The sequence below is a fragment of the Cyrtonyx montezumae genome, unplaced genomic scaffold (genome assembly GCF_038088225.1).
Source record: "Cyrtonyx montezumae isolate F1298 unplaced genomic scaffold, pur_monq_1.0 scaffold_3, whole genome shotgun sequence".
Lineage (NCBI taxonomy): Eukaryota > Metazoa > Chordata > Aves > Galliformes > Odontophoridae > Cyrtonyx > Cyrtonyx montezumae.
This window is the reverse complement of record NW_027072034.1, coordinates 131,486,512-131,511,201: the sequence shown is the minus strand read 5'-3', so window position 1 is coordinate 131,511,201 and position 24,690 is coordinate 131,486,512. Positions and strand designations below refer to the sequence as shown.

Here is a 24,690-nt window from a genome sequence, read left to right as displayed (position 1 = left end):
ACTGAAAATTAACATTTCTGTAAGTCTATTTCCACGCACTCATTCTAACTGATTTTAAGATATTCAGTGAAAAGAACAAACATAAATCCCATTTAAATGTAACGATTAATAGTGGGATTCCCTTAATCATTGAAGCCCCTTTTAATAAATCACTTTCAGGCGCTTGGGTTCATTTGCTTAAAACAGTCTTCTACAAAACTTTCACATAGCAACTGTCATAAGTGAATAATGTCACTACTCACCAATCTGGACCTTAACTGAAAGCAGCCATATTTAAGTGAGACACTTGGAGGAAGTTCGGTTGTCATGTAAATAAATCATTTCCCTTTAAACAACAAACAGATTCCCTATAAACACTGTGTCTGCATTTGGCACTTCTGTCCAAGTTTCTTTCACCACCTACCCATGAGGAAAAGGTTTATGAGGTTAATTTTTCAACATGAAAATGGTTAGTGCACTGTTAAGGAAAACAACTGACTGATATTTAAGAGCGGGTTGTTTTTTGTCACTTGATTCATGAAAATGCATGTTCTGGATGCTACTATCAAAATACCCCAGGTCAAAGCCAAAGCTATTTCAGTTTTCATTCTAACCTAATCAAGAACAGCAATGTGTTCACAGCACAACAAGAGAAACACAAACATGCATGCATGAAATTCTCATCTGCTTTATTTGCCCACATTGAACTTCAGTTAGTATCTGCAAAGGACAAAACACACACAAAGCATCCATACCAAGTAAAACTTTGTCCAGCTTTTTAAATCTGAATTGACAGTGGATGGTGAGTGATGCTACTGACATCCTATTTACAGCAGTAACTGCCTTTTTAAATTCCACAGCCATATGAATAGGGTATGCTGGCTCTTGCATCTTTTGTGTCTGAAAGGGTAGCAAAAGAACTACAGATTGCTTGCTTTTCTGCAAACCAGCTACAGAGTATGCTATTATCTGTCATATATTGTGTTGGTGTTTCTTTTTGGCTTTTATTTTATTTTATTTTTCAAAGAAACATACAACTCACTTCAGGCTATTTACAACACACTGCTTAGGAATCCAGCAGCTTGTTTGCTACAGCATTAGAAAATTTAATCTCAAAAGACTTGCTGGTTTGACTCAGAACAGAAAACAAAAAATATAACTAGCTATCCAGTGCTGAATTGAGGACTAGATCTTATTTTTCTACTTTGCAGCAGCATTGATCTGGAACATTTTTAAAGGTTTCCCTGAGTACAACTTAACAAGACAAAAGGCTTTCATGGGTGGAGAAATAATGATATATGTAGGTTGCTCTGAAAGTAATGCCTCCTATTTATTTCCATGGAAACAATAAAAGATACAAAGAGTATAAAGATGATCTTCGATAAATCAAATTTTCCGCTACAAAACGCTGTTTCTCAACATAATGACCACTGTTAGCTACACATTTTGGCCAGCAGTGAACAACAGCCTGCATCCTGTATTTTTAAAAATCTGAGCCACAGAAGGTGCACCACTGTTGCTGTCACCACTGCTGGAGTGCACCACCCATTATCTCACTGTGCACACATACAGTGTTTGATCTCCATAAACATTCAGCTAGTGTTGATGGATGGCAATGGGTGCCATTTTTTCCACATGGAGCAATTCAGTGACACACCTCTGGTTCATCCACGCTTCAGATGTCGTTTTGTCAGACTGCCCCTTTGCTGCCATCTGTCACATGGCAGCAAAATGGAATGGAATATTGGTGGGAAGGTTCAGCCTTTACTGCCATATCACCAACAAACGCCTCTGATGGAGTGGGCCAACATAATAAAATGGAAGGTCTTAATTAAAGAGCCACCCTCCTACATTAAAGAAAGCTAGAAATTAATTGTATAACAAGGAATTTAATGTCAAAACAGTTAAAATACTGGACAAAAGCTATAGAAAATGGTGACAGTAACTGGAATGACTTAACTCCATTTGAAATATCTGAGTGAGGGTGAGGGCAGAAAAGTCTATGAAAACAGAATTCTCACTTTTCCCATCATGCTGTGACCCATGATTGTACTTAACAGATTTGCAGATGTTGCTTAGAACAAAAAATCTTAGAATCTATCAAGGAAAAAGCAGTATATGACTTGGCCATGAGCAGTGTGCAGATTCTGATTCAAAATGCCAGTACTGATCAGCTACTCTGTGTTGACAACTACAATGTGCCCAAGTTCAAAATCCTTAAAGGAATTTAAAAAAACAGATAAATTCTCTGTTGTAATACTTAGTATCAAAAGAGGACTGATGAAGTTTTAAAGTTAAGATTTAGTAAATGTTTTCTGATAAAAAAAAAAAAAGAGATTGCTTAGAGATGTATATACTGGTTATACCATACTAAGGCTTCAAGGAAGGATGTAGTTGTATAAATAATGTACCACTACTATATAATAATACAATATATATTATTTTTATATAGTAAAATAATGTACTACTTTTATTTGAAAACTTTTGCTGAGCTCTTTTGTATACTCCTAAAAGAACTGTCTTCCTTGGAAGAGAAGGGATCAGCCAATCACAGATTTATAGTGGGTTAATTAGTAATAAATTGCAACAATAAATGGTCAAGTTGTCATAAATGAGAGGATGATCTCTAGAGGTCCCTTCCAGCCCCTAAAATTCTGTGATTCTGTGTCCCTTGAAAGTTCACAAAGAATGTGCACCAGAACATGTGCTGCCCAATATACTTAAAAGTCATGTGGAGCTATGAGTGAATACTGAGATGAAAAATGTTGTTAACAAAGTATCGGAAAAAAAGTGTCAGTGAATTTCTTGATTTCTTGATAGCGATTGAGTAAGTGATAATAAGAAATTCAGTTGATGAAATCAGTTGTAAGACACATGGGGAAATACCCTTTCAAAAGTCAAATCAATCTTTCATATCTATGATGGAAAGTGATCTTGAAGCTACTATGGAAAATGGCAGCACAATACTCTTTTGGGGAAGAAGAAATCCAAATGTAATACTGATAACAACAGATAAGAAAATCTACAATAAACTCACAAGGAACAAGAACAAGGCACTATTATAAGGAAAAAAAAAAACCTCTATACTTTGCTAGGTAGTGATAGAGGTTCAGAGACATGCTCTGATGTAACTGCTGGAAAGCTGCAGCTTTTCCCCCTCAGATGAGTTCTCCAGACTTAAATGCATAAAACCAAAGAATGATTTCCCCAGATATAGCTTCACAGCAGAATCACTCTGTTATCAGTTAGTCTTATGTATATAAAGTGAAGATGAACATCTTGATCACTGGAAATACACTGTTGGAAGGTGGGCTGGGATGGTGGGCAGTTTCTTTGCTCTGAAAGAGACTCAGTTACTTTAGCTCTGGGAGGAAACAAGGATACCCGGATACTTTTTGCTTAAGGCAAAAAGAACCAAAGCTTTTCTGAGCAGAAGGTCTGGCTTCTTTTCTTGTCTATCTAAAATAAATTTATTAACTGATGCAACCATTCTTCAAAGAGCAAGTGAATTATGAATAATTTATGTGTAACTTCATGCAAGCCAGCTGCCAGAGAGCTTAGCAGATGTGGAAGATGAAGAGCTGAGAATTCAGATGCTGGATAAACCAGCTTCACAGAAATGTTGTTTCCTGATACAGTAAACACATTCAAATCACTATCTCATAAAATGTACTGGTCAGACTTCTGTTTTATTAGTTCTCCAACAAAACTTCAGAAATTCTGCCAATTTCATACTGTGCCCACACTCCAGAATATTTAAATACTTGTGCATCTCCAGATCTGCCTTCCCTTTACTTATATTTGTGTTCCCAAAACCAAAATGAAGCATCAATGCCTTGTGTTCTACTTGAGGTGGGAGGAAAGAAATTCTCTCTGTAGTTTTAATAGCTGACATTCTGTAACAGTGAAGAGAGACAAAAGGATTTTCTTGATTTGTGAGTGCTAGTAAGATTTCCTGCTGAAGTGATTCTTTATTTCCTGTCTCCTGTCTTTATTTCCCGTCTCTTAGTTCTCTAAGAACTATCAATAATATAGCTTCTGCTAAACATGACAACTGTAGAAAAATCTAGGAGTGGTCTCTAAACTGACAGTGGTTTTTCAAACACAAATCTCGTGCATTAGTTAATATAGTGGATCTACTGTGAGATAAATTCAGACATCTCAAAAGTCAGCAATTGCTCTGCCTCCCAAATCCAAGTGACCATTTTGGATTTTGCTGATCGATGAAGAATGGGGAGCATCCTGAAGCCTGTAGTGTGCCTCCAAACCTCATTATTCTGTGTTGAGGGAAAATCTCCATGGGGAGCTTTAGCCCTCCGTGCAGACAGGCAGTATGTGCTGTCACAGTGAAAGTAAGATAGCAGTGGTACTAAAGAACATAACAAGACATTTCAAAACAGAAATCCTCATCTGCAGGTTTACCTACAGATAAATCCTTGCAACAAAAAAAGACATTTTTTTAACTGGCTGAGACATTCCAGATTAATACTTTTCAATCCATTAACTTGCCCCTCTCTCATTTAAAGGATTTGATACCCGCTCAGAGTGAAGATATTTTGCTCTCACATTCTGTATCAACAGCTGGTACCTGCCAGATACTCTTGGCAAGTCCAATGGGAGCTCATTAATTAGGTGAGCTACTCTTCTGACATGGAATTATACAAAATGTACAACAGTTGATGAGGTATAACCTGCACTACTTTTGGTACCAAACCAATACACCCTCTTTAGCTGATCTTGGAAGCTTTTAGGCATTGCCAGGTACAAATTCAAAGGAATAAGGATCTTACACAGAACTGTAGAGCAAATGTTAACTAGGCCTAAATATTCTTATTTTAGAATTTTGCTCTCAGTGGTTCCAGCTGTTGAATGCAATGAAGCTTGAGGCTGCAATATTCTCTTTTATGAAATGGTACATGAGAGACAACTTTCAGATCATCAGTATGACAGAGTAAAGAAACTATAAAGAAAAGCTGCAGGGGGGTGAGGAGGAGGGCACTAGGTAATATACCATGCTGAATGCTATATTTACATATATATGTACAATTTAAGACCTCCCAAACCCATGCAATTCTCAAAGGCTAAGCAGCTGATCTTTCACCACTTTTCTGGAAATAAGGTAATATATAACATAATTGTATTTCCAAGGAAAAAGCAGCAAATGCTCCTAAGAGTTTGAAGCCCTACATCTGCATTTCCCATCACTTCTCCCAGTAATTGGTAATGAGACTGCAGGTCTACCCAGGAGTATAACATGAAGTGAAACTAATAGCAAAGGAATCTCCAGCTCTTCTGTTGCCCGCAGGTACCAAATGAAATAGGATTATAAATTTCTACATTCAAGTACAGCATTAGTCAAAATACTCAATATTCTAAGTAGTGCCAAGGATGTAGTGGTAGCCAAGCTTAATATATGTGTAAAATAGGCAATTCAGCAACAGTTATTTCAGACACTGATAAAGTTTAATCCTACCAAGAACTCCAAAACCAGCCAGAAATTTTTAGTGGAATGTCCTGCTGGGCAATTTCCTAAAGAAAGCTGCAGTCTGGATATCCTGCTAAAATAAAATTCTAAAGGAAATGCTCCTATGCCTCCTAACAGAAATGTTTCCATCTGAAACTTTCAAACAGGAGGCTTTTTTAGAAGGAAACACTGTGACCAACATTGATCACAGAACTCTGTGATCAAAACTCTATACACAGAACACCATAGTATTATTGGCAAGCATCCAGGGAACACAGACAGACCCACATTTCAGGCAGACCGTATAGAACAATCGAGAAAGAAAATATTTGAGCCCACACTTCCTTGGCTTTTAAAGTTTCTCTCCAGAGAAAGAGGGAACTTTCTTCAAAGCAACTAAAATTCACTGAACATAAGCCAAAGACAACAAGCCTATTATGCAGTCTGTATAAACACCATATTCTGCCTAGAAAGCAGAATCAGCAAGCTCTCAAAGAATATCTCCTAACGCCCATGAGGCTTAAATTCTTTGTTCCACTAAGTAAGGTGAAACCAGTTCCTCTTCTCTGCAATTCTGCACTGTTCTTTCTACAGTTCTCCAAGCTGCAGCATTTGCATGAGCTAGAAGGCCACAGAAGACAGTGGGTCTGGGCACAGCAGGAATCTCATACAGCTGAAGGCAGCAAGTGGAGAACGAAAGTTTGAAATCAGATTAGTAGAGCCGGGAGGATATTCCTGTGTTACAGTGAGTGTCAGAAAGGTCATCCACCAATCAGCAAGTCTAATCACCTCTAACACAGGGGATACTGGAGAAGTGACATAAAAAGTTGACACACTGTCTTTACGTAAGGGGATCTCATAGTGGAAAGATCTGATGAGGGAGAAAGCGATTGCTTTCATGCTACTGTGCTCTGCTACTGAAAGTTCAGCTTTTGAAACTGCATTAAATTTAAGGCTATTTCTCCAAGTTTTATCTTCTGTTTAAGACACAACGTCACAGATTTCAACTGTATAAACGCAAATGCATGCTAAATAATTGTCCCTTCTCATACATATAGCAATCTGCATAGTTTTTCTTTCTTGGCTTTTCCTTTGAGTTGAAATTGTTGCTTAATTGTTGCTTGTTTGCACACCTCTTAACAGAGGTACTATTACAAACTTCCTACTTTCAGTTTCATTATTTAGTTCATATTTCTTAAGATGATCCATATGCAACACCAGCATGTTCAGCCCACAAGACAGATTTTATACTGTATGTTAAGATAAAGCTTGGGCTACTAAGAACTTTTCCATTAATGCCTAGCCACAGTGTTCCTGTGCTACAAGTGATGTTGCAGTCAGAGGGATCACAGCTTCTCCAAAAGTCCTTGCACCTTCCTGTCTTAACACCTGGCCAGCTAACACTGACATTTAGCTAGTTCTTGACAAAGAAAGTTGGACTTATGAAAGCAGTGGCTGACTCAAATTGCTGATTCCTCCTGGGAATACAGACTTTCAGCTGTGGTGAAAATGTGTTGAAATAAAGTATTGATGATGGGGATACTGAAAAGGTCATTCTCACTGCTTGAGAACTGTCTGTGTGTCTGCATTACTGAAATTAATTCCATTCTTTCCCTTTGGGACTGATGCAGTCCACCAATGTGAGTTTAAACAGTAAAATGGGAAAGCTTACACTGAGCACTGAATATTTAAGCATTCAAAGACACAAAGTAGAAAGACTCTCAATTTTGCCTTAAGTAGTCCATGGCAAAACAGACTGGTCTGTTCTCTTATTTAAGAGTAGCAGCTTTTGAAAGAGGAAGAGCTTTTCCTACTAAGAAATCCACATATGGAAATAGCTGTGTACTAAGCTGCTGTTCTCCCCAGCATCATCCATAAACAAATGAAACCTGCCCATCTACTGTTGCCCTTTAATCCCCTGCACCCCAAACCCTGCCCCATTCCCAAGTCCACTGAGCTTCCCAGTTTGTAAGGTTGTTCTTCAAATTGCAGTTTGCTGTTCTTTAAATTGCAGCTCTCTAAGAAGAGTTAGTCTCTGCACAGGAGAAGCACCCCAGGATTGACCTGAGTGTGGGTAAGGACGTCAGCATTGCAAAAATATCCTTAGTAGCAGGAAGTACCTTCATGTTATGCTATTTTAGTGTACAAGGAATGAAGCAGGAGAACCAGGGTGTGGATTGAGGCTCATTTCTGTCTCGGAATCTGACTTATAAACAGATCACCCTGGAGTGACAGATCATAGTGCATGCTATCAGCCCATGGGAAATCACTAATGCATAGAAGCACATGTAGGGTCCTGAGACTATTTTAAGCACTGTGCCTGACTACATATTATCTTAGCAAGTCATAGAAGTAGCCACTAATCTTCCACCTAGTTTTAGGAATATTCATATTTTATTTCCTTTTGCCATTTGCTTACAATGCTTATTTTGACTACAATTTCTTTGGGTCACGGTTTAACTGTCATTGATACAACATCCAGGACAACATTTGTTTACAACAGCTGGAGGTACCAGACGCCGCTGTAATGCAAGTCATAACACCCCACCCTTCTTAGACACTGACCTTCACAGGATTCTCCACTTGGTGAAAACATCCCATTGTCATGGTAGCCATCCCTGCACTCACAGTGGTACCACCCTGGCAGATTGATGCAATTAGCACGGCTGTCACACTGCACAAAACCATCGGAGCATTCATCAATGTCTGGTTCAAAAGAAAAACAGAAAAGAAGAAAATTCACACAAAGGAAATTGCCATATTCATCTGATGCAAGAGCAATTCTTTGGTGCTTCACAGAAGTATTCTGATTGATGCCACTTAGATTTTTAGTTATTTGTTGCTGTGTTGTGAATCACTCCCACAGGTTTTGGCTAATGGTGCTGGCTCCGCTGGCTGAAGTTCCTCTAATCCCAATTTAATGCTCATATATTAGCAACTCATTTCATCACAGTATATGCTCAGTAATACATCATCTGTGTAAACTGTCCACAGTATGAAGAAAGGAATTAGATCCCATTTCAGATAGGAAGAATTCCGTTGTTGGATGTGGTGCTCAGGGATGTGATTTAGCGGAGGGTTGTTAAGAGTTAAAGTAGTAGGGTTAGGTTGTGGTGGGACTCAATGATCTTGAAGCAATGAACCTGAGCAATTCTGTGATTCTATGATTCTATGAGTACAGGCTGCAAAATATTAAATCTTTACTGCTGTCCTTGTTTATGTTCCCAGTAACACCACTGTTAAGTCAGCAGGACTTCCCACTGACTTACACCAGCACTGATGATCCTTGGCACTGCTCATTGCGGTCTTTTCTCTCACTGGGATTCCAAACCAAGGCTTATCCTGGATGTGAAACACAATACATTCTTCCCCTCCCAATATCTCCTTTGGAATGCTCATCTCTTAAAGAAGAACTTATACTGATTAAATTTTACAGTAACAACCCACAGTGAAATGGATGTCTGGACATACTTGGCCATGAGCATTTGTCCTGCTAGATCCAAAATCCACCATAGGCTGGCATCCTTCAGACACCTGAGCTCGCATATTTAGCAAAGAAGAAGACTTTGACAGATGTTCATTTCCAACGTTTTCAGTTAAGCAGTAAGTCATATTTAGGACTAGGCCTCAGAATTAAATAACAGGGAATTTCAGGAGTATTTAATCAAACAGGGATAAAAATGTGACCTTAATTATCAGATTTATCATATTATCACTGTGTTTTATGCAAAATCTACTTGAATAGCAAGTTGACTGAGAGGTGCCTAGAACAAACACAGCAGGAACAAAAAACACACACAAACTTCCTTCAGAAACAAGAAGTTCCATGCATTTGAGTATTGAGGAAACCCTCAGTGCATTCACCACGCTAGCCAAGTGAAGCTCCAACCAAGAATGTTTAAAATTGAGAAATAAAAAGACAATTTTACTTTAGACTCGAACTCTCAAAAGTACCTCAGCAGCTGGCCTAGTGTCCTCTGGGATGAAGCTACAGAGGAGAGATGTAATATGACCACTGAGGTACAGGAAAATGTGTGCCAAAATAATGCCCACAGTCCCTCTTAACTTGTACCTATGTCACCTGTTACTTTCATAGTATAAAGTGCAAAATGGATGAGAAAAATTAATTGTGAGCTTCAACAGGGGCCCAAATCTCTTGTTGAGAATACAACTGTGGGTGATGTACTCTTCTATGAAATCTATCTAAAAATAAAGGTGTTCTGTTTGGGTTTTCTTGTTTGTTTCTTTGTTTGTTTTTAAGTCTTGTTTATCTATCCAAAACACTTTGTGCCACATCTGAAGGAAAGGAAGTTATTGAGTATGAGGCGAATGCCTACATACACCATAAGGTATTGCTCAGACATCCACCTTTGCTGTTGAGTTACATTTTCCTTAAATATGCCAGAAAAGTAGGTAGGATGCGCCCTGAGTATTTTATTCACATGCTAAATAATATCTGACACAGTTTTATGTATTGAAAGGCCAGAACAGTCATCTCCTTGGAGTAACTTCACAGCCATAGTATGAGTGTACTTTTTTTAAATTGTTTTTTTAAACCTCTGTAGTTACTTGAGGAAATTCCATCAGGAATTTCTGTTGTTGCATGAGCTTGATTTTCTATCACCTGTCTCTCTGACTAGATGCTCGTTGTGTATGTCACCAGTATTCATGGGAATGAAAAAATGATCAGCACCCCTACTGGAAAATTGCACCAGGCACACATTTTTGCTGCTTTGTGTACCACAAAATAAGTCCTGAGTCACTATTGGCTTAAAACACGAGATTTTCAACTCCACTGTGAAGTGCAGGATAATCACATAAGTGCTGCAGGACTGAGCAATGTCAAATCCCTGCAACCTTCAGCTGCTCTGGGTGTCTCTCTCTAACTCAATATAAACTCTGGTCTTTTTCTTGTGAGCAACCAGGGCCTGTGGGACTTCAAGAGGGGTAGTGAGTTCAGAAGGAGATCAATGGAAATTATGTTGCTGTACGAGAAAAGGTTGGTTTGCAGTCCGTGCCTTATCCGCTGGTATTCACTCACATGCTCACAGATGGCTTAAGTAAAAGGGAAGGGAAATCTACATTCTAGGTCACCTACCATGGGGGAATTAGTAGTCTGGGAGGAGCTTGACCACATGAACACACTGTAAGTTATACTAAAGGCCTGGGATTGTCTGATCAGCACAAGATAACTTGCTGGGGATGGTCAGAGCCACAAGCCCCAGAGAATCAACAAAGAACATGATTGCTCCTTAATACTACTCAATAACATGCATTAAAACACTGAACAGCAAGTGTCTTCCTCTGTGTACAGTCCTCCTCTGGAAATTGGCCTTTATTGGTAGTGAGGTGGAAGATAGGGTGTTATTCAGGTTAAAGTAACAGATATGAATTAAAGAAGGCATGTGCTCCACACTTCAGAACAATCTGTTTCTGAATCTCTACATTTTATAATTGTGAGCACAGTATAGGAGGCACAGACTGAACACATTCTGCTGATCTCACTTGCTGATTATTCAGAAAAACAAGTCTTGAATGTCATGCCAGTATTGGTAAACTGACAAGAAAGGTAGCTTTTCTGTATTTATTTGTGAATTAGCTGACAAATTCATCACAAGAAATATTACTTGAGATGAAATGCTTTTACAGATGCCAATAAACAAAGAAATACACTCTTCTAGTTTTGTTAAGGCTGCATGCAAAGGGGAGTGGAGTTATGCAGTATTGCCTACCATAAATAGCATCAATGGAAGCATATCATCAGTCTTTAAAAGACAACAGATTGTTCTCAGTTTGTTTGCCTAAACCATTCAGTTGAAACTACTGCTGCACCAGTAGTGAATAATTCACTATTCCTTACATGAAATCACAGAAAACATAGTCAAACAAACAAACAAAAAATCACTACTAAAGTCTTAGGAAAATATGGCATGTGTTGTGGGCTTCAGAACATAGATGATCCTTATGCACTAAATTTTGTGCTAAATATCCCAACTTATATTCATCATTAATTCTAACAGAGACTTTCTCTGTAATGGGACAAAACTCAGCTAAAATCACAACTGTGTTAAACAAGAAATCACAGCAGAAACATATTTTGTAGAGCAAAAGCACTGATTTCATGGAAAATTTTCTTGACATTTGGATAAAAGGATTTCTATTTTCAAATGGGCATAGCATAGCTCAGGAAGTGCTGTAGAAGTATCTACAACTGAAATGATCTTATTAGTATGGAAAAAGCAGCCAGAAATGATTTTTTTTCTGTCCTCTGATGAAACATTCTCTGATGAATCATCTTACAGCTGCTCAGTCAGAGGTGTGAGCTGACAACAGAACAAAAACTGATTGAAGTTTTGCTTGGCCAGTGGCTATGGTATATCAGTGGGCTATATGGAACACTAACTGCACTAATGAAGTTCTGTTTGATGCTGTACTAAAAAGGCATAAAAACGAAACACTGCTCTATTGAAGGAAGTTACTGAAAGGGCTTTGTATTTTCACTTCTGAAAAAAATCAAGATTTATAAGTGCAAGGAGAGGAGGCACGTGCTTTTCTTTCATTAGCAGGTGGTGACATTTGTAAGCAGGCAGACAAAACTCTTAATTTTGAGTTTGCAAGCTCCTCTCTTCAACTAGGTATATGGAACTGCAGGGGAAAAAAGAAAAAAAGGAAAGCTATCTCCATCCAGGAGGTAAAAGAGAGTCTCATTTGTCCTGCGTCCCAGAGCAGATGGTCTAATCCCAGCCCTGAATTTGTGGAATAACTCCCACTGACTATCACAGAGGCAGTATTTTCTCTATTTTTCTCTTTTTCCTTTTCAAATAAGCAGCACAATTGCACATGACATATCTGCCACCCATTTATGTGAGGAACCAGGTTTGGAACAGCAAACAGCACCAAGATGGTTTGTGCATGGAAACTTCATGGCAGGAACAGCATGTACAACATGTACAGCAGCACCCACTGCTCTGGCTGTGTTGCCATTCCAGGGCACTGCACGGCAGATTTGTGGTTCCAGCTCTTGAAACACTGTCTTCAGAGCACAGATGTGTGATACTGACATGCCCACAGAACACCAGGAGCGTGAAGACCCTCTGTACCTGATGAAACTCATGAATGCACTCGCAGCAATACCGCACATTCCACACTGCCACCGAAGAGGGTAACTTGTTGTTGCACACTTACATTGCACAGGATTTGGTTTTCGAAGATTCTGTTTTTCTCCTGTGCATTTTTCTTAAGCTTAAATCAGTCGGCCTGGTTATTTCCATATTTTTCTACCTATTTTTCAACTGGAAAAAAAACTCTCAACCTTTTTGCAAACTGAAGCCTCACTTTAGTAAAATAGATACGCTGATACATTTTGAAAGTAACTAAGTGCTGTATACACCTAGTTCCCCCAGACATGAAAGAACACTCTTCCAAATCACATTCTTTATACTTCATAATCACTCATTTCCTGAACTGTAGCATCAGTTTCAGCTATTACACCCTTGCTCTTGGGGAAACTGAGAAAACCCTGCTCCCTGAAGAGCAAAATAAGATCATTAGCAAATTATTCACTGATACGGTAAGAAAAAAGGAAAGCTAGGAGTCTGATGAATATTATTAGAGAATTTCTGTATAATAAGAGCTTTTGAAGATGGAAAGTGGTATAAAATTGCCAATTTGAAAGCTAGCAATACTCTTTCATCCAGCAATTGGACCAAGCTCTCTAATGTGGTCAAGCTGCACTCAATGAAGAGCCATGGTGTGATGGGAGGTGGGGTATGGCTATACCATTTTAGATTACTCACTTTGAGATTGAAGTATTTATCACCAAATCCTCCTCTCAGATAAGCCTACGTGCCACCATCAAGCACAAAGTTACAGAAACACAGATCAGTTTAAACCAAAAATCCTTTCTTTCACAAACTGCTTTATCCAGGTCAATACAAACAAAAGCCCCAGCAGTGTTCTGCCATAAAGAAGGAAACACCACATATTCAAAACTGCGAATATTTAGAATTTTGTTATTTCTATCTATCTTGGAAGTTTTTCTGGGACAGTACACACATGGCAGCAAGCTAAGACTGCCAATTAATAGATCTAAGTTGCAGTAATCTCTCCCCATGCTAACTGGGTTATTATCACTGGATATATTTATAAGGATTAATGAGCAACCAGCAACTTCTGTAACACTCAGTCACTACTGTCTTAGGCTAAACTTGAGATCTCATTTCAAAGGCAACAGCTTTTCTATCCTAATAACCTCCAGAGCCACCTGCATCCCAGTTCCACAAATAAAATGCATACACACTGAAAGAAAAATCCCTTCAGAAACACGTTACCAGAGAATTTGCTTAGGGTACTAATAAGATGTTGAAAAGGATAAGTCTTCAGTGTTTTTTCCTGGGTACATGCAGAACAGTCAGCCTCTGATATGACTTCATATTTGTCAATCCACTTTCAAGGTTGTTATGTCTGACTCCAGTACAAAAGAAAAGAACATGCCCCAGCTATTCAAACTCATGTTCAGATAACAGAATGCCCAGTAGAATTAAGATGTCTGGGTTATCTGATTTTAGTAATTATTAATGCAAGGGGGAAAAGTCCTTACTGAATAGGACAAAATAAAAGTTCACTGTACTGCATAATGCACCTGCTGTCAAAATTCAGTAGCTTTGAGAAGGATTCATTATCTCTACAGTAAGTTCTAGAGCTCCATATTTAAAAAGAGATAAGCGCTTGTGCTGGTTTTCATGTTATAGCAGAATTCTAATGTGAAGATACTTGGGAAGGCTCTGCTGTTCAATCAGACCTCTGAGCTGAGATCTCCTGGAGAAAACAGGTCCCAGTGGAAAACTATAACAACTTAAAACTAGTTCAATATACTAAAGCCATCTTGTTAAAATATCAGCTTTGGGGATTTCCATCCCACTACAATCCCATATACTGCATTCATATACATATTATATGGAAGATTTTTTTATAACAAAAGCGAGAATACAGAAGCTTATGCTGCTGTAATAGTTCAGAAAGATATCAGTTGCACCATAATCCAAAGTTATTTATAATACTTTTAAAGTATGTTTTGTAGAATCTGATCATCATCTTTCTTCTAACATTGCTGCTAATTCCCAAAGGAGTTCTTTCTTTCTTCATTAATGGATGTTCTAGAGCCTGCTTTTGCTTACAATCACACTTAGATTTTTTCAGCTTCCAGTAATTCTTTAAATATATACTATTATATCATGAGTAGTAGGACATGCTTTGCATTGTATGAGCCCTCACATCGAAGTTCCCATTAAACTATGAAAAGCTCTTTAGTTCAGCTGTATAAGCATACCAACGTTTTAATCAGCTACAGGTTTAAAGCATAAGGGGACAGACTACAGCTGGCCTACAGAGCATATCACAGGGTCTCCCAAAATTTTATCTCAGAACAGCATAATTCCATGAGTTAAAGGACTCGATATAGCATTAGAAACACCTGTTTTCTGAGAAAAAGCCTTCAGAAAACAGTGAGGATTGTGGACTTTCCTCTTCCTGCTCCTCTGGGTAGTGAATTAGGGTGGTACAGGGAAAAAGGTATTTTGAATGCCTTTGGAGTTGCCACTTATGTCTATGTCTCTACATTGTTCTAACTCCTGCACAAATTCTGATTCACTTGAACATCATACTCTGCCACAAAGGGCAGGAAACTAGAGTTGGAGTTAGAATTATCACTAAAAACTGCTCCAACAGGTTGAGTCAATGCTGCAGATATGTTCTTCTCTATATATTTCTAACTGCTATGATGCATGAAAAAATAACTATAGTCAATACAGGGTTTTTTTTAATGTTTGTTTGTTTTTTTAATTCTCGCAAGAGCATGATTGCATTTTTTAAAGTACCCTGTCCGTGGAAAACTAATTTAGTTCCATTAATGAAAAGGAAGCAAAATGTGATTGAGGATGTAATACGGAATTATAGTTCATTAATTCTTCAAGTATGTAATTTTCCAGACTCCTGATCCCCCATTGATTTCTGCACACCCCCATATGTCCTGCTAAATGCCAGCAAAAAGAAATTCAATTGTGTTGTTATTTCATGTGTGGCAGTGGCGGTGCTCCAAAATTAGATAGAAACATTATGAAAGGGAATTTTCCACTGAATGCTTCACCATGCAGCCCTGTTAACAATTCTTTGTTGTCAAAAATTGATCAATCACAGGCCCCACAGATAACTGAGACTATGACAGTTACCCATTAAACAACCAATATCATAAAAAGATGTGACATTTGTAGCAATTGAAGATGATAATTCAGATCACCTAATTAGCCATGATGAACTAGGTGCAGGCATGAATAATTAAAAAAGAGGAATGCATTTTTCCACGAGATTCTGTGAAACCAGTTGTGCAATCCCCATTAGAAAGTTAGGTTGACTGAGAGGTACTGGGTTTCTATTCTTAGACATAGACAGTGGTGTGGGTTTGCTTCCACTCTGTCCATAATTCTCAAAACAGCACCTTAACTTAAATACACGCTCCTATTTCCTTGTTTGCCTTTTCTTGAAAAAGTAATTATTTTGTTCAGTATAGAAAAAGCACTTCTGTACCCTGACATACAATGACAGAGCTACTTTAGATGAGTACCACTGTTTGGAGGTGCTGCAAATCTGTTTGCAAATGTTAGGAACTGGACTAACATACTCAAGCCACTCCCTGAACATGTTGGTTTCCGGATACCAAAGGGCTAGATTAATTTGCCCCAGGAAAGAACACTTACTTCAGCTAGATGTTCTCTCTTTCCTAAAGGTGGGAATGAAGGCTTAGCAGGCACCATGAAGATCTTGAGTTTTCTCAGTCATAACCACGAGCTGTAAGAACACATTCTGAGTGTTTGAACCAAGGATTCAACCAGCATGTTCTCAGCTTTGTTGGGGTTCAGCTCCACAAAAAGTTGCTTCAGTTCAGCTCTAGTATGAATTACAGTAATTTGCTAATGATTTTCTTCAGTTCAACTCAAAAATTTGGCTAGGGCCTGATCTAACACCCTGATCTGAACTTGGTCTTCTGCTTGGTCTTCTGCCCTTTAAAAGGGTTCATAATTTTAAAACATTATTGCTTTCATCTCCTTGCCAGTGACTTGTTTACATGATTCACAGTTCATTTACTTACCGCCACTAATTTACATTGCTGCTGATGCAGCATCAAATCAAGTAGAAACTGTATACAACTTCTGAACCACAGCAGGGGAAAAGAATAAAAAAGGAAAAAAGCAAAAAAAAAAAGCCTTTTCTGTGCTTGGACTGCACACATATAATTGGCATATGTCTGCAGATATTGCACCCTCCGTTGACAGCAAGAGGAAGCACTCCAGAAAGGTATGGTGCAATGACTGGCAGTCTAATAGATTTTAATTCCACTAATAGTTGAATGTCTCGTAATTCATAAAAGAAAGACCCTACAGTGAATTATGAAGGCTATCTCCATTTCCCTTGTATAACAGAAGGACATTCTATTATAATGCTGCCCAGCTGAACTATTCACATTCTATTTTTAGATCACTGTATTTTAAGAACCTAACTGAAATTTTAGGTTTCATATTTTGTAAAGGAGGCTCTTTTCTGCAGAAGTAATAGCTAAGTAGTGGATACATTTTGATGTTTTTAATAAAGAACAAAACTTCCTGTCTCCTCAAATCTTTTTTTCTAGTACTACCCTTTCCAAGTCTCTCAATTTTTTAAGCTGTTACAAATAGGATTGTACTGTTTCAAGAGGCTAAAGAAAATATCAATATAAGCACTCATATTTGGCTCTAGAAGAGAAAAAAAGAAATGTCTTTTGTTCTTTAAAAATGACAAGGACTCTGAGGCATGAAAGAAATTATATACACCCAAGAAAAGTGTGACAGGAAAGGAAGAAAAAGATACAGAAGGAAAAAAACAGCAAAGCATCTTAGACTACAAAACAGAAAGAGTGAGGTAAGTAGAGTTCATGCTTAAATCCAGAATGTTCACCAAACTCAGTATGGGCATTTTCCTTCAATTTCTGTCAAAGAGGAATTCCATGAATAAATACAAATAAAAATGTGAAACAAAGCAAAACTTTCCAACCTTCTAAACTCGCCAGCCCATGTATCACTGTTCACTTTTGAGCTGATTTTTCATATCCAAGAAAAAAATCAGGTGATAACCAGGACTAGGGTGACTTTCCTTCCAGACAATGCAGTCTAATAAAATACATTTCATTTGCAGAACCCAAGCTTTCCTGCTACCTTGCTGCAGATCTCATTTGTTTCTGTTCACAGACAACTTTTTAAACTTTTTTCTGCAATTAATGAGCTAGCAATTTTAGGATATGTCCTTTTTGAAAGCCAAAGGAAAAGCATATTCTCAGCTTCTATGAATTGGCTGCACTCCCTCTTTGTAAAAATACAATGCAAAAAACACCCTGTCTTTCTCAAATGTTGACATATTTGAGTAGAGGAGCAGAAATGAGATGACCTATGTCTTATCCAGACATCTGCCACTGCCTTTTTATGCCAGCTTTGTCACCTATATTCAATTTTCCCCATGTGTCCTGACTTCCACACCTGTAAAAATGGGGAGAAAGTGCTCTCTGCTTTTTCTTGTACATAAGTAATTCTAGGTGAAGAGTTTTAAGTAACAGGGCCGATTCTGTCAGCCAACCTGTTTATGAATATAAAGGATTGGCATTTATTAGTACATTGTTAGCTGAAATTTGATGGAATTATTAATTATAATAAGAATTCAGCTGACATTCATTAATCCTTTGATAGATTTTGTATGCAGTATGATTTTTCTTCCCAGTGATGGTACTTTCTGAATCTAAAGTTGCTCTTAGTCTGTAAATGTTACATGCTCAAGATTCATTAGCTCTTTCAATCCTTCAAATACATTTTTTTTTCTCCCTGAGGAAAATAAATGCATGTGGATTTTCTTAGAGAAGAGACTTGGCAGAAACTCTGCAAGTGTTTCTTGTACTATCTGAAAAAGATATTTTGAGTTCTTTTGGGTGAGGGGAGGAAAAGGAAATATCAGCCAGTTTACACTCTTTATATGAATTTATATGTATAAGAGAAATCTCAGACAAGTCAAAGGGGACAAAGAGGTGATCACAGCCCAGACAACCTGCATTTGTAAACTATTACCTACGAGATTATTGCTCAGACTTTACATTGTGTTTACTGAATTCCCAACAAATTTGGGATGCTCTGCTCACAGAATGAAATTTGTCTGCGAGCTTTCATCTTGTGTCTGGATTACTTCAGACTCCTTCCTTCAACCTTCATCTCTTCATCTGAGTATGTTTTAGAGGGAGAGAGGGGACCTGCCCTTTGCCTCCTATGTACCCTGAGAGCAAATACGATGCTGCATCAAGCATTCCACATGCTGCTCTTTGCCCTGCCTCCACAGGACTTCAGTGTTGGAGAAAATGCCAGCTGAAAGAGAGGTACAGTCAGGAGATAGTTTAAGCCTTTGACTCTACTTAGTTACTGCCAGTGTATATTCTTGTCATTCTGCTTATGCTCATAAGACAAACTCAACTAAAAAAAAAAGACTGCAGTATTTTCCTCCTTAGTGCTCAGTGTTCCTCAAGACATAATATATCAGATGTTTTGCAGTGACTTTAAGTTAGGTAATCTCAACAAATTTTTCACAAACACATCTAAATAGATAAGACAGATGCATCACACTTGAGATCTCTATGGGTGTACAGCCTTGTTCAGAAATCATCCCTATCATGACTTTTATTAAACCATAGTATATTCATTACTCCTTAGAAGTAAAAGTATGAATAATATGAATAACAACTTTGTTCTGTTTTCATGCATTTTGGACTGGGCAGCTATTCACTTAGAATTGTAATTAGCTGTGGAGGAGACAGATGATTTATGTATAAAGCTATGAACATATTGCATATTATAGTCCCTCCAGCTAGACTCTAATAGGATTCCTGCACATCCAAGGCCTGACTTCAAGAATATATTAAAACATCCCTAATTCAACAACAAGTTTCATGGTTCTAGTTTCTCTCAGTCTTGGTCAAACAGACTTGATCATCAGCGGCAACAATGGATCAGTCCAAAAGGACATTTTAGAATGACTTATTACAAACTCATATTGTTACTTCACAGAAATAAGTAAGCAAAAGTGGAGCATGTGCAAAGATGAAAAACCAGGCATGCAGCTCATCAAAAGCACATTGAACTGTATCAATTTGGGTCAGCTCAGTACAAGGCCCTATTTTGGTGAGATGAAAGCATGAGGAAGAACAGTTAGGAAAACAGCTATTTTCATCAGGTTCACCCAGAAACTGAAACAGATGAGCAGTATAAATAAATATCTTATTTATTATTTAAATAAATAGCTTATTTACTTATACTCAACTTTATTTAACTCAAATTTTAATTCTGTGATTATATGATTCTATTAAATAAACAATTTCAGCAGCAAAACTCTATGGGACTTTCAGTTATATATCTTCAGCCAGTCAACTATCAAGGGTCACAATTTGCCTTATTTCTCTGTTTTACCTGATGTACCATATGAACTAAGTTACTGCCCAGAATAGGTGCTGTGAGGATGATAGCTTCCAACCTCATCAGTTTATGAAAAGCATTATCACAGGAGTGTAGGAAAAAAATAGAAACCAAAAGTTACTTTGCACTCTCTGCTCCAGAAAAGCCAAATAAGACTTTTCAGAGGCTTTCTAGGATCTTCAGATTCGAAAGAATACACGAGGCCCATCTGCTTGGAACAGTCAATATGTGTTCCTGAGGGTACTTCTTATTAATCACAAGTCAGAGGTAGATCAGTATATTATACTTTAATCAAACAATGAAAAGATTGTCAAGTAAGCAATGTGGAAGTTCATGTTCATAGAATTACTGTTAAAAGAAACTCCTTATGTGAAACTGAGGCAAGAGAAAAGAAAAAGGGAAGTGAATGAAAGGCGTTGAAAATTATGTTGTTTTTTTGTTGTTGTTGTTGTTTGTTTTTGTTTCTTTGTTGCTTTTTTTTTTAAGTAGATTTAGCTATTTGCTTAAAGAAGACATAGAAATTAATGATTCCCATAATCTGGGCCATCATGTTACTATCTGCTTTTCCTATAATAAGTGGCCATTTAAAATGGAATAATATAGAGTAAGGTTTAGCATCACTGAACAGACTTGGAATTTGCATTATCTTGATAAACCAAGGATGGCTCAGAGATCATTATTCTTGTCTCTGCAAAAAGTAATTCACATGCAAAAACCATCTTTGAGAAGGCCAAACTTGCACAGTAGACCACTCATTACCCAGCCTGTGGGAGATGGGTAATGGCTTTAAGTAGCAAAGATGCGAGTTATAAAGCAAGATGTTTTGGCATCCTCAGCAAAATCATTTCATTATTTTTAGCATCTGCATCCTGTCTATTTCTGCTGAAATAAAAACTACAGAAAATATTAATTAAATGCAGATGCGTGCAGTAATTCAGAAGGGTTCTTAATTCAAACAGACAGATCCTAAGAATAGAACATACAGTTAGATATTTGCTGTTACAAGTTTAAGTTAAATCATTTAAATGGGATACTGAGAACTTAATGTCTGCAGCTACATTTCAGCTATGGCCAAGAAGTCCACAGCTCTAGCCTGCTTTGGCAGGGAGGTTGGACTAGATGATCTTTAGAGGTCCCTTCCAACCCCTACAATTCTGTGATTCTGTGATTCTATAGATTAGGATGCCAGAGCAAGTGTAGAGTATTGCACCTTGGGAGGAAAAACTGCAGGTACAGGTACAAAAAAGAAGACTCAGAGGGGATCTGATTCATGTCTATAAATATCTAAGGAGCAAGAGGCAAAGAGACGAGGCTGGACTCTTCTCAGCAGTGTGTGGTGATAGGACAAGGGGAAATGACCACAAACTGATGCATAGGAAGTTCTGCACAAATGTGTATGGGAACTTCTTCACCCTAAGGGTGACAGAGCAGTGGCACAGCTGCACAGAGAGGTGGTGGAGTCTCCTTCTCTGGAGACGTTCCAGACCCGCCTGGATGCCTACTTGTGCAGCCTGGGCTAGGGAGCTGCTTTGGCAGGGGGTTGGACTTCATGATCTCTACAGGTCCCTTCCAACCCCTACAATCCTGTGATTCTGTGAAACTTATTAAGAAAATGAGGACAACTCAAAATAACTCAAGTAGCAGTGGCTGCCAAGTGCTAGGGTGTGCATACTCCTAAGCCCAGCAACGAGGGCAACACAGCATATCCAGCATCCCTTCTCACTCACCTCATCCTAGCCAGGTTCCTGGGCTGCATGGGGACATGGCACCACCACCTCAAACAGCTGCAGTGCCAACAGCAACATGCAGCCCAGAAGACAAGCTAGATCTCACCTACCTGAATCCACAATTTGTCTTCTCTGGATTTTGTCCCGGATGATTTTTATTATTTCGGGGATATGGCTTGCTTCAAGGATCAACTCAGAGTAGTTTATAAACTTTGAAAATGACTTACATTGAGATTTCAGACTTGAGTGACTCCAAGAGGCCTGACTTCTGGAGTCCTGGCAAACAAACAGCTTTCCTTGGCTAGACTGTAAACTCTTTAAAGGCACTCTTTGTTATTTGAGGTTTGAGCAGAACCTTGCACACATGCCTTTTAGTATTCTCATTGTAAATCCCAATCCTACTGTCAGTAATTAAAATTTTCATTTTAAAATTATAACTAAGCAAAAGGCAGGTTCCTGAGCTATGAATGTATTTTACTACAGTACTTTGAGAGCTTACAGGCAGTTTTTATTAGATTGGGGCCAAGAATCTTTAAGAGTTCTTCCAAAAGTAATCTCAGTTCTTTCAGAATCAGTTCTATGGGCTTCAAATGCCATTTGTGTCACAGTTTAAGCTTCAGAGCCTACCTGGCCACAAGCTGATTGAAGTTGTTTTAGCTGAACACCAAGGATCAAGGGCTTAAATGGAAACAATTCTCATATGATGCTGAGAGTACTATATTTCGTGCTTTTGCAAAATAACAAAGTTAGCAAGCTTCCTGGTTACTTTGTCAATTTCTTGTATTTCAATCCCAGCAAAACTATTTTCCCATCCACAAGAATATCAGAATTAAAATTTTTCACAATCTTCCTTTGGAATTTGGCTATTTCTTACAGAAGATCTGATGAAAGAGGCTCATGTATCTTATGCTGACCATTTGTAAATTCAGTTACGCATTTAATTGTCCATCAGTATTAAGATAGGGCTGAGCAAATGTACAGACTAAGTTAATTTTTTTCTCCACAGGTCCTTTTAAACATAACATTTTTGTGTGCCAATTTATTTTCAGCAGTTTGCCATGGCGTGCATAATAACAGGTGGGTATGATTCCTTTGATATCCAAACAAAGTTTCTTATCAGAAAATGTAAGCCACAGTCAAATGTCCATAAAGAAGCCATACACTTCCAACCAACTTATTACAAAACTACATCAAAACACTACTAGTAGTAAAACTCTGCTATTTGATCTCATATATATTAAAAATGGACCAAGGGGAATACTCAGAGTACAAAATGAATGTAGGAACTCAAAAGAAAAGCTGACAAACAGCAAAAATGCAGTAATCTTGTATATATGCACATATAGCCAAACAAATTCACTGTTCATCAAATTAAAGGGAAGTTATAGTACCACCAAGGCAATCTAACAAGGTTGCCTTACTCTGGATTCTGAAATAAAGCAGTGTTCAAACATAATTTAAACAGCATTTAAAAATGCCTACTGAAGAATTCATAATTTTGCAATCAAACAGGGGGACCCTGTCAGGTATTTTGAAGAAATGTAACGGGTAGAAATGCTTTTAGACTTCCTGAGTAGACTCAGCTTTCCACACAGCAGAAGACTATGCTTTACTAGTTTAACTACTGCTATGCCCTGTAAGACTAGAAAATCTTATAACAAGTATACAAGCCAACAAATGCATCCCCAGCATTAAGGCTGCTTCAAGCTACTTCCTAACGGAAGAGTAACAAGACTTCTCCTAAGTCTCATTTTGATGTTCTATTATCAGCTTAAGCAACAAGTAGTGCTGGAGGTTGATGTATCTGCACATGATTCTTCCATCTTTCTTACTCCACTGATCCATTTTCAACAAGGCACAGGACACAATTAATCTAAAAGGCTTGCAGGGAACATTCTAAAACACTGTAACAGCTCTGTTTGCTGCAAGGCACATCACAGTGAGTACCTCTTCTCAAGAAAATAATGTCTGACTGAAAGTACTAAGTGATGCTTGTTCTCATGTTATGGAGGGCACAGTGGTTCTTGCTGACACCCCAGAAGCACCATTTGGAAGTAGAAAACTTTATGAAATGCAATGCCCATTACAGCACTTAGTTACACAAGGCTTTGCTTCTTTGCACAAGCAGCATCGTGTTTGGAAATTTTACAGACCCTTTTAATGGTAGCTGGCTACCATTAAAGAATTACAGCTATGCCTGTGAACATGTGCAAACTTCTGGTACTACTCTACTCAAATCAGGAAAGCTGCTTGGTAACCAGGGTGAACAGGTGTGCCCTAAAATCACATTTTCACGTCAGGGTAATTTCATCAGAAGCATGCAATTTGCTTCCTAGTCACTATGCCCAGTCCCTGCCTCTGCTTTTCTGCCTCTGCTGGGAGGCTCAGGAAAGCTGTCAGTCTGTAGGCCCAACTCAACTTCCAGGTTGTATCTTTTAGCTTCCATGTCAACACTCTCAGCCAGTTCACGAGCTGTTCACTGGAACCAGTGCCAAAGGGTCTGATCCCTTACTACAAACTATTCCTAAATGCAGATTTGATAGATGAACAGTGGAATAGAGTATATCCCCAACCAACAAGAGCTTGGGGGAGCAAGGGTCAGTTATTTTGCCAAACAGCCTTGTTAAATATTTCAGGGTATGCTCTGAATACCAGCCAACTCAGCCATTTCAGCTCAGGTTTCATCCTGTTCTTCATCAATGGCCTGTCCTATGACACTCAAGTCGAGCTTCATAGGCAAGAAACAGGAAGGGACAGCATCAACCTTTTCAGGCTTTGAGAAGAACACATTTGCAAATCTGGGGTTTGGAAAAGATGTGGAAAGGAATTAGGCACTCAACCAAATTGAATATGAGCCAGCTATGTGCCCTTGTGGAAGAGAAGACCAACAGCACTAGGAAAAGTATTACCTCCCCTCTTTTTCATGCTTTCGAGACTATACCTTGAGAGCTGGCTGACTGAACAGTGGAAGTGGTTTTCCAGAGAGGTT

At 38.3% G+C, this 24,690-nt stretch overlaps 1 protein-coding gene across 1 annotated transcript in view; it reads right to left on the bottom strand.

The window, feature by feature from the left end:
* NELL2 (neural EGFL like 2) overlaps positions 1 to 24,690 on the bottom strand; it is a 144,157-nt gene that overhangs the window by 8,489 nt on the left and 110,978 nt on the right. The window contains exon 16 of the mRNA XM_065743436.1: positions 8,009 to 8,149. Coding sequence (XP_065599508.1) covers positions 8,009 to 8,149 — 141 coding nt within the window. The remainder of the gene's footprint in view (positions 1 to 8,008; positions 8,150 to 24,690) is intronic.